The following is an 11,629-nucleotide window of genomic DNA, read 5'->3' as shown; positions in this document are numbered from 1 at the left end:
ATATTTTTATTCAACCATGTTAATTACTGTACCCCCAACTCCAGCCACCAACAGTGCATATTTTCAGGATTTCCTTAGTATGGCACAGGTGATAATTTAATCATCTGCCCACACGAAGATTCCAACACCTCTGCAATAAAAGAAATCCTGAAAACATGCAATGTTGGTGAGTCTGGAGGACTGGAGTTGGCAACACTACCTGAAAGTCTATACTTAGTTTGCATCTCTGATTCATTTTAAATAAAAAATAGGAGCATGCAGAGCTGAAATCACGAAGATTTGGTCACATTCCAAATATTTCTGGATCGTATGGTAAATACTGAGAAATAAAAACCCATGGGACCCATAAAAACCCATAAAAACTCATGTAAGGCAGCTAAGATATCTGCGTGTCACAAAGATAGTAATAATTATAAAATGACATTTTATCAATAAAAATAATTTCTTTATTAAAAATATTAATTGTGTACTTGATTTCTATAATAATATATTGCAACAGAGCGGTATACAGACTGTAAGGATCCCTTCATTGTATGATCCTGGATTATTCCTCAGCACTGTATGGGATGGAGATCACCTTGTAGGAAGATTCGGAAAAAAATTTCGTGCACCATATTCTGACAACATTAGGACGATTCATCACAGCTGTCACGGCGAATTCTTGTGAAACGCTTTGAAAAGTTGTAAAATAAAATATTAAGTTTGAAAAACGTTTAAAAGTTGTGCCAAAATACTGCGACTTTTGCAGTTTTCAAACATTTCACCTAACTTTGCCAAAATGGGCAAAGTCGGGGTGAGAGGAGACAAGTTGGGGGCGGGGACGCCTCAGCTCGCTTAGTTCTTGACAACTTGCAGTGTTCCCGACATCAGAAGTACCAATCCAGTCCGCCACTGGAGTAAGATTTATGCCGTGACGGACGGATGCGCACAACACTCAGATGCTTCAGATTCATGAATCACGTGCACCTGACTCCAGCACGCACCCTCATTAAAACCGCCGTGAACAACGTTGATCTTGATGACTTGGGCCCTTAATGTCTAGATCATTTGTGTTATGTTGATCTAAACCCTTCCCAATTTAGAATCCAATGCTCAGCAAACACATACCGCTACAAGAGAATACAGCCACAAATACAACTGGATATCGGGATGTGTACCCCCATATATAATCGGCACAGATTCCGATTACCCTCAAATTTGACCTTTTTCACAAGAAATGTCAGACTGTAAAAGAAGAAAAACCCAATCACGTATATGTGCTCTTCATTTCAGTAAAATCGGTCTTTTCATCAGAAACAATTTATTAGACCTTCCCCGTGACTCTTATGATAATGTGACTTTCCATCATGATGGATACGCTGTTTACTTCTCTTCCACGCTATAGAGATCATGGCGTTGTTGTGTGTGAATAGGTATTTGCTGACGAATTCCTGCCAGGTACTGCAAATCTACAAAAAAAAAAAAAGTATTACATAAGACGTATAGTGGTTATATGTGAGAAATATATAAATTAATAATATTAGTTATTCCTAGTCTATCACTGGGGGAGGCATACAGACTGTCACACCTGCACGTTATTCACCAAGTATATCGCACTCCTAGATTCCTGTTTGATATTGGAGTTAGAACTGACCCCTTCTGCCCGCGATGCAAAATATGTTCCGCAGATCTATTACATATGATGTGGTCGTGTCCTGATACTGAACATTACTGGAGAGAGGTGACAGAGATAATCGATAGAGACGAGCTTAACTCCCTTTGTGTGTATTCTGGGATACGTGGAGGATTTACCTTTGGAGGAGGAGGGCAAAGTGGCCGTATCTAGACTATTATATATTGCCAGTAAACCAATCGCTCAACATTGGATCTCGGACCACAGTCCTAAAATATCTGAATATGTCAAAAAAGTTAATTGGGTGATAAATGTGGAGAAAAGTATATATCGGAAAAGAAATGGCGTAATCAAATTTGAAAAAATATGGGCACGATTGATAGATGGGTCAGGGTTGGCTTCGAGGGAACTGATTAGGTTTAGATTGGGCTTACTCTAAATTGATAAGGGGCAAAGGGTGAGAAATTTCTACAGAACTTATCTATAATGATGACGGAGGTTTGAGGAGAAGAGAGTAAAGCTGGGTTCACACATAGCGACAGCGATAACGACGTCGCTGTTACGTCACCATTTTCTGTGACGTAACAGCGACCTAGTAAGTCGCTGTTATGATCATTGCTTAGCTGTCAAACACAGCGACGCAGCAGCGATCATAACGTCGCTACATGTGCAGGGAGCCGCGCACACTGCTTAGCGCTGGCTCCCTGCTCTCCTAGCTACAGCACACATCGGGTTAATTAACCTGATGTGTACTGCAGCTACATGTGCAGAGAGCAGGAGCCGGCACTGGCAGCGTGAGAGCGGCGGAGGCTGGTAACGAAGGTAAATATCGGGTAACCACCTTGGTTACCCGATGTTTACCCTGGTTACAGCTTACCACAGCTGTCAGACGCCGGCTCCTGCTCCCTGCACATTCAGGATTGTTGCTCTCTTGCTGTCACACACAGCGATGTGTGCTTATCAGCGGGAGAGCAACAATAAAAAAACGAACCAGGGCTGTGTGTAACGAGCAGCGATCTCACAGCAGGGGCCAGATCGCTGCTCAGTGTCACACACAGCAAGATCGCTAATGAGGTCACTGCTGCGTCACCAAAACCGTGACGTAGCAGCGATTTCGGTAGCGATCTCGCTATGTGTGAAGCACCCCTTACATGGGAACAGGTTGGATTCTTCATCAAAAATGACATTTAAATGTGTACTATGCCAAACAAAGCAAAAACTCAAAAGAAAAACAAAAGTCTAATTGGATTAATTGATAAAGGTAATAATGGTACTTAAAAACTTTTGTCTAGGAATGTGTGGAGCTGCAGATTTGACATTATCTCTCTTTTCTACAAGTCTGTTTGTTTAATGTTTGTTAGGGAGGGGAGGGTTGGGAGGGGGGTAGAGGCTGGGTAGCCTCCAATGTTTATTTATAACTGAATAGGATAACTGAAGTGAGCACTAATATATATATATGAGTGCAAGCCAAAAATACATACTATATATAAGAATAAGGCTGCACATCAAACTTAGATAATGGTATAATGCCTCAAGCATATGGAAAAATATTGGAATATACAATGAAAAATGCTACTTGCTAATTTGAACATGTGAATAATGAATTGCATACCTGCTATGAATATTAGGAAAAAGGAGATATTTAGCAATCGCATTGATCAATGTAACTGAGCCCCAAAACCTCGTCAAGGTATATCTCTATATTGGGGTCCCTAGCTCTGTGACCCTAACTGTGTGTCATCTCATTGCAATTAAAAACTGCTATGGGTGGAGAGGGGTAACTAAGGACTTTCTTATATAGGAGATGGAAAAAACATGGCCGAAAGGGGCGGAGCTGTGTTCACATTCAGAAAAAAAAAAAAAAAAAACTACATATAACTGAATAGGATAACTGAAGTGAGCACTAATATATATATATGAGTGCAAGCCAAAAATACATACTATATATAAGAATAAGGCTGCACATCAAACTTAGATAATGGTATAATGCCTCAAGCATATGGAAAAATATTGGAATATACAATGAAAAATGCTACTTGCTAATTTGAACATGTGAATAATGAATTGCATACCTGCTATGAATATTAGGAAAGAAGGGAATTTTGTTACTTACCGTAAATTCCTTTTCTTCTAGCTCCTATTGGGAGAACCAGACGATTGGGTGTATAGCACTGCCTCCGGAGGCCACACAAAGCATTACACTAAAAAGTGTAAGGCCCCTCCCCTTCTGGCTATACACCCCCAGTGGGATCACTGGCTCACCAGTTTTAGTGCAAAAGCAAGAAGGAGGAAAGCCAAGAACTGGTTTAAACAAATTCACTCCGAAGTAACGTCGGAGAACTGAAAACCGTTCAACATGAACAACATGTGTACCCGAAAAACAACCAAAAATCCCGAAGGACAACAGGGCGGGTGCTGGGTCTCCCAATAGGAGCTAGAAGAAAAGGAATTTACGGTAAGTAACAAAATTCCCTTCTTCTTCGGCGCTCCATTGGGAGACCCAGACGATTGGGACGTCCAAAAGCTGTCCCTGGGTGGGTAAAGAATACCTCATGTTAGAGCTGCGAAGACAGCCCTCCCCTACGGGGAGGCAACTGCCGCCTGCAGGACTCTTCTACCTAGGCTGGCGTCCGCCGAAGCATAGGTATGCACCTGATAATGTTTGGTGAAAGTGTGCAGACTCGACCAGGTAGCTGCCTGGCACACCTGTTGAGCCGTAGCCTGGTGTCGTAATGCCCAGGACGCACCCACGGCTCTGGTAGAATGGGCCTTCAGCCCTGATGGAAACGGAAGCCCAGCAGAACGGTAGGCTTCAAGAATTGGTTCTTTGATCCATCGAGCCAGGGTGGCCTTAGAAGCCTGCGACCCTTTGCGCTTACCAGCGACAAGGACAAAGAGTGCATCCGAACGGCGCAGGGGCGCCGTGCGGGAAATGTAGATTCTGAGTGCTCTCACCAGATCCAACAAATGTAAATCCTTCTCATACCGATGAACTGCATGAGGACAAAAAGAAGGCAAAGAGATATCCTGATTAAGATGAAAAGAGGATACCACCTTCGGGAGAAACTCCTGAATGGGTCGCAGCACTACCTTGTTCTGGTGGAAGACCAGGAAGGGAGCCTTGGATGACAGCGCTGCTAGCTCAGACACTCTCCGAAGAGATGTGATCGCTACCAGAAAAGCCACTTTCTGTGATAGTCTAGAAAGTGAAACCTCCCTCAGAGGCTCGAAGGGCGGCTTCTGGAGGGCAACTAGTACCCTGTTCAGATCCCATGGATCTAACGGCCGCTTGTACGGGGGTACGATATGACAAACCCCCTGCAGGAACGTGCGTACCTTAGAAAGTCGTGCTAGACGCTTCTGAAAAAAGACGGATAGCGCCGAGACTTGCCCTTTAAGGGAGCCGAGCGACAAACCTTTTTCTAATCCAGATTGCAGGAAAGAAAGAAATGTAGGCAATGCAAATGGCCAGGGAGACACTCCCTGAGCAGAGCACCAGGATAAGAATATCCTCCACGTTCTGTGGTAGATCTTAGCGGACGTGGGCTTCCTAGCCTGTCTCATGGTAGCAACGACCCCTTGGGATAATCCTGAAGACGCTAGGATCCAGGACTCAATGGCCACACAGTCAGGTTCAGGGCCGCAGAATTCCGATGGAAAAACGGCCCTTGGGACAGCAAGTCTGGTCGGTCTGGTAGTGCCCACGGTTGGCCGACCGTGAGATGCCACAGATCCGGATACCACGCCCTCCTTGGCCAGTCTGGGGCGACGAGTATGACGCGGCTGCAGTCGGATCTGATCTTGCGTAGCACTCTGGGCAAGAGTGCCAGAGGTGGAAACACATAAGGGAGCCGGAACTGCGACCAATCTTGCACTAAGGCGTCTGCCGCCAGAGCTCTGTGATCGCGAGACCGTGCCATGAAGGTTGGGACCTTGTTGTTGTGCCGGGACGCCATTAGGTCGACGTCCGGCCTTCCCCAGCGGCGACAGATTTCCTGAAACACGTCCGGGTGAAGGGACCATTCCCCTGCGTCCATGCCCTGGCGACTGAGGAAGTCTGCTTCCCAGTTTTCTACGCCGGGGATGTGAACTGCGGATATGGTGGAGGCCGTGGCTTCCACCCACATCAGAATCCGCCGGACTTCCTGGAAGGCTTGCCGACTGCGTGTCCCCCCTTGGTGGTTGATGTATGCCACCGCTGTGGAGTTGTCCGACTGAATTCGGATCTGCCTTCCTTCCAGCCACTGCTGGAAGGCTAGTAGGGCAAGATACACTGCTCTGATTTCCAGAACATTGATCTGAAGGGTGGACTCCTGCTGGGTCCACGTACCCTGAGCCCTGTGGTGGAGAAAAACTGCTCCCCACCCTGACAGACTCGCGTCTGTCGTGACCACCGCCCAGGACGGTGGTAGGAAGGATCTTCCCTGTGATAATGAGGTGGGACGAAGCCACCACTGCAGAGAGTCCTTGGCCGTCTGGGAAAGGGAGACTTTCCTGTCCAGGGATGTGGACTTCCCGTCCCATTGGCGGAGAATGTCCCATTGAAGTGGGCGCAGATGAAACTGCGCAAACGGAACCGCCTCCATTGCCGCCACCATCTTCCCGAGGAAGTGCATGAGGCGTCTTAAGGAGTGCGACTGACTTTGAAGGAGAGCCTGCACCCCAGTCTGTAGTGACCGCTGCTTGTCCAGCGGAAGCTTCACTATCGCTGAAAGAGTATGAAACTCCATGCCAAGATACGTCAGTGATTGGGTCGGTAACAGAGTTGACTTTGAGAAGTTGATGATCCACCCGAACGTCTGGAGAGTCTCCAGTGCAACATTCAGGCTGAGTTGGCATGCCTCCTGAGAGGGTGCCTTGACAAGTGGATCGTCCAAGTAAGGGATCACAGAGTGTCCCTGAGAGTGCAAGACTGCTACCACTGCCGCCATGACCTTGGTGAACACCCGTGGGGCTGTCGCCAGACCAAATGGCAGAGCTACGAACTGAAGATGGTCGTCTCCTATCACGAAGCGTAGAAAGCGTTGGTGCTCTGTAGCAATCGGCACGTGGAGATAAGCATCTTTGATGTCTATTGATGCTAGGAAATCTCCTTGAGACATTGAGGCAATGACTGAGCGGAGGGATTCCATCCGGAACCGCCTGGCGTTCACATGCTTGTTGAGCAGTTTTAGGTCCAGAACAGGACGGAATGAGCCGTCCTTTTTTGGCACCACGAAGAGATTGGAGTAAAAACCTTGTCCTTGTTCCCGAAGAGGAACAGGGACCACCACTCCTTCTGCTCTTAGAGAATGCACCGCCTGCAGAAGGGCATCTGCTCGGTCGGGATGTGGGGAAGTTCTGAAGAACCGAGGCGGAGGACGAGAACTGAACTCTATCCTGTACCCGTGAGACAAAATGTCTGTTACCCACCGGTCTTTGACCTGTGGCAGCCAAATGTCGCAAAAGCGGGAGAGCCTGCCACCGACCGAGGATGCGGAGGGAGGCGGCCGAAAGTCATGAGGCAGCCGCCTTGGAAGCGGTACCTCCGGTTGCTTTCTTGGGGCGTGAGTGAGTCCGCCAGGAATCAGAGCTCCTTTGCTCTTTCTGAGTCCCTTTGGACGAGGAGAATTGGGGCTTGCCCGAGCCTCGAAAGGACCGAAACTTTGACTGCCACTTCCTCTGTTGAGGTTTGCTTGATCTGGGCTGGGGTAAGGAAGAGTCCTTACCTTTGGACTGTTTAATGATTTCCGCCAATTGCTCACCAAACAGTCTGTCTCCAGATAATGGCAAGCTGGTTAAACATTTTTTAGAAGCAGAATCTGCTTTCCATTCTTTTAACCACAAGGCTCTGCGCAAAACTACAGAGTTGGCGGATGCCATGGAGGTACGGCTCGTAGAGTCTAGTACCGCATTGATAGCGTAGGTCGCAAACGCAGTCATTTGCGTAGTTAAGGACGCCACTTGCGGCACTGCTGGACTTAAGAAAGAGTCCACCTGTGCCAGACCAGCTGAAATGCTGAAGGGGCTGGGGGAGAAATATCCAACAGCCTATTGATGGCCGCTATAAGGTCATTTACCATGGCGTCACCATCTGGCGTATCCAAATTGAGTGCGGTGTCAGGACCAGACTCCTGATCACCCACCTCTGTCTCATCATATAGAGACCCTTCTCGCTGAGACCCTGACCCGCGTGAGGACGTGGAGGGTCTCTCCCAGCGAGCTCGTTTAGGCGGCCTGGGACTGTCATCAGAGTCAGAGCCCTCAGCCTGTGATGCCTGGGACCCCCTTGAAGTACGGATTAGTTCCAACTGAGGGGGACCGGGGAACATAGACACAGCAGTGTCCATGGTCTGAGCAACTGGCCTGGACTGCAAGGACTCCAGGATTTTTGTCATAGTCACAGACATTTTATCCGCAAAGACTGCAAATTCTGTCCCCGTCACCGGGGCAGGGTTCACAGGCGTCTCTGCCTGGGCTACCACCACCATAGGCTCTGGCTGACGAAGTGCCACTGGGACTGAACATTGCACACAATGAGTGTCGTTGGAGCCTGCTGGTAGATTAGCCCCACATGCTGTACAAGCAGTGTATACAGCCCGTGCCTTGGCACCCTTGCGTTTTGTGGATGACATGTTGCTGTCTCCTCAGAGCAATATAGGGGTATACAGCCAAGAAGCGACCGTACAGTGCAGTATATATATATATATCTGGTACAGGAAAAAGTACACCAATACAACACTGTGGCACTAGTGGGGCCAGCACTAATGTGCTGCTTACCGCCCGCTAAACGCGGGTGTGTGGTCGCCAGAAATCCCTTGTCTGGGTCTCCCAGAGCCTGTGTCCGTCCTCCAGCCAGACTGCATGCAGGAATGGCTGCCGGCGTCCTGTGGAGGGGGGGCGGGCCCTGGGCGTGCTCAGACCAAAAGCGGGAAACCTGCGTCCCACTGTGCCTAGTGAGAGGGCTGGAGCATGTAAATAAGGCTCCAGCCCTCGGCGCTGACGATTGCACAGCGTCTGTCCCATTCCCTGATTGACAGGGAGGGGGCGGGAACGAAGCGGAGCTAGGCCGCAAAAGCCGGGGACTAAATTTATAAGCGCCGCCGCCGTAAAAGCGCGGTCGGCGCTAAGTCCCCGGCGCACTACAAGTCCCAGCCGCGCCGCCGCTCCGATAGTGGCCGGCGCGGTAGTTCCCAGCACATGAAGTCACACAGCTAAGCTGCTGTGACTCAAACCCCAGCGTGCAGCGCTACTGTCCCCGGCGCACTAACACACCCAGCAAGTCTGGCGTGTGCGTGCCTGTCTGTACGGGGACACAGAGTACCTGAAAGTTGCAGGGCCTTGTCCCTGAACGGTACCCAGCTCCGTATCCAGCAGGTTCACTGGGTCTGTGGATGGAGCCCGGCCTCAGGGCTTGGGGGCCGGTAAGATCCCACTTCCTCAGAGCCCCTCAGGGGGATGGGGAAGGAAAACAGCATGTGGGCTCCAGCCTCTGTACCCGCAATGGGTACCTCAACCTTACAAACCACAAGTGGGGTAAGAAGGGAGCATGCTGGGGGCCCCATATGGGCCCTCTTTTCTTCCATCCGACATAGTCAGCAGCTACTGCTGACTAAACAGTGGAGCTATGCGTGGATGTCTGACCTTCGCACAAAGCAGAAAACTGGTGAGCCAGTGATCCCACTGGGGGTGTATAGCCAGAAGGGGAGGGGCCTTACACTTTTTAGTGTAATGCTTTGTGTGGCCTCCGGAGGCAGTGCTATACACCCAATCGTCTGGGTCTCCCAATGGAGCGCCGAAGAAAAGGAGATATTTAGCAATCGCATTGATCAATGTAACTGAGCCCCAAAACCTCGTCAAGGTATATCTCTATATTGGGGTCCCTAGCTCTGTGACCCTAACTGTGTGTCATCTCATTGCAATTAAAAACTGCTATGGGTGGAGAGGGGTAACTAAGGACTTTCTTATATAGGAGATGGAAAAAACATGGCCGAAAGGGGCGGAGCTGTGTTCACATTCAGAAAAAAAAAAAAACCTACATATAACTGAATAGGATAACTGAAGTGAGCACTAATATATATATATGAGTGCAAGCCAAAAATACATACTATATATAAGAATAAGGCTGCACATCAAACTTCAAAATTTGATGTGCAGCCTTATTCTTATATCCAATGTTTATTTGGTTGTAACTTGTAAAACTTTAATATAAACATTTAATTAAATAATATTAGTTGCCCAGCACTACATTGTACTACTGTACTTGTATAAATATCTATCTGGGAGTTTATATTTGCTGATCACATTATGGAGGGGATGACATGTCACATATTTCTAATAATAAAAATGCTATTTCTATAGCGCGAACATATACCGTAGCACTTTACAATTAAGGGGGACATGTACAAACAAAGGCTGTTAAGGCTGGGACAGGAAATGACTGGCTGGTCTGTAATTGGATTGTGAAACATGGATGTGTAAAACCAGCCTTAGAGGAAACGCAAAAAAATGCCATACACGGAACAAACATCATAAGGGAAGATTGCCGGGGACACAAACATTATGCAAAGAAAGTTTAAGGCTGCGTGCGCACGTGTGCTTTTTTCATGCTTTTACGCTGCGTTCTGCTCCACAGCGTAAAAGCATGTGTCCTGTGTCCTCTGCACAATCTATGAAAATTGTGCAAATTCCATACACACGTTGCTTTTTAGAATGCAGCGTTTCGGCTGCTGAAATATTTTGCCAAAACTCTGCATTCTAAAAAGCAACATGTCACTTCTTTTGTGCATTTCGGATGCTTTTCCCACTCGGTCTATGGCATAGCAAGCATACAGAACGCATGAATTCCACATGCACAATGCTTTCAAAACGCAGCTTTTCGACTGTGTTTTGAAACGCACATGCAGTGACTTAAACGCTGCAGAATCGAACGCAGAGACGTGCGCACATACCTTAAAGAGGTTGTCCACTACTTTTACATTGATGGCCTATCCTTAAGCGGGCTTTACACGCTGCGATCTTGCTAGCGAGATCGCAAGCGATCGTACCCGCCCCCGTCTGTTGTGTGACACGGGCCCATATCGCCGAACCACATCGCTAATGAGAAGAAAACGATTTTTTCTTTCAGGATGACCTCTCCGCAGCAAACGATTTTGACCGCTTTTGTGATCGTTTAAGGTCGCACATAAGTGTTATACGCTGCGATATCGTTAATGACGCCGAATGTGCGTCACTAACAACGTGATCCCGACGATAATTCATTAACGATATCATAGCGTGTAAAGCCCGCTTTAGGATTGGTCATCAATGTCTGATCAGCCATGGGACCGACACCAGGCATTCCCGTCGATCAGCTGTTTTTAGCCCCGGCTCCAGCCGGAAATGCTCAGATCCAAAGCTGCTCCATCTTCTGATAATAGCCAAGGCCAGAGAGTGCACATCAGCCCTCTATTGATTTGAATGGGAGGCGGATTTGTAGTACCAGCTGCAGTAACTATCAGAAGATGGAGTAGTCCCGGAACTGAGCATCTCCAGCTGCCTGCTGCTGCCTCCGGGACCAAGAGCAGCTGTTAAGCGGGGGTGCTGGGTGTCAGACCCTGGCCGATCTGACATTGATGACCTATCCTACTGATAGGCCATCAATGTAAAAATAGTGGACAACCTCTTTAACGTTTTCTTGTTGACTCACTGCTTACATCTGGGCACTGTTTTTATTCCAAACGAAAAAGGCAAAAAGCTTTAAAGAAAAAAATGCTGTGAAAAAAACAGCATTTTTGCCAAATAAAATGCAACATTTGGTTTCATGTCTTAGGTTTTTTTGTTTAAAGGGAACTGGTCACCAGATTTGGTGACTATAAAGCTGCAGCCACCACCACTGATACAGCATTCTAACATGCTATATACAAGAGCCCAGGCCGCGCTGTAGAACGTAAAAATCACTTTATAATACTCAGCTAACGGTCGGTGCGGTGCAGACCAGTCGGATGGGTGTCTCCGTTCTCCAGGTCCGGCGCCTCCTCTTTCGGCCATCTTTGTCCT

General features: G+C 47.9%; 1 protein-coding gene across 1 annotated transcript in view; it reads right to left on the bottom strand.

Moving 5' to 3' along the window:
• Positions 1 to 441: 441 nt before the first annotated feature.
• The window catches only part of NIT2 (nitrilase family member 2), a 74,538-nt gene continuing 63,350 nt past the window's right edge, over positions 442 to 11,629 (bottom strand). Inside the window, exon 10 of the mRNA XM_075333105.1 lies at positions 442 to 1,448. Coding sequence (XP_075189220.1) covers positions 1,363 to 1,448 — 86 coding nt within the window. The 3' untranslated portion in view covers positions 442 to 1,362. The remainder of the gene's footprint in view (positions 1,449 to 11,629) is intronic.

Source organism: Anomaloglossus baeobatrachus, chromosome 2, assembly GCF_048569485.1.
Source record: "Anomaloglossus baeobatrachus isolate aAnoBae1 chromosome 2, aAnoBae1.hap1, whole genome shotgun sequence".
Lineage (NCBI taxonomy): Eukaryota > Metazoa > Chordata > Amphibia > Anura > Aromobatidae > Anomaloglossus > Anomaloglossus baeobatrachus.
This window is presented reverse-complemented; position numbering and strand designations above follow the sequence as displayed.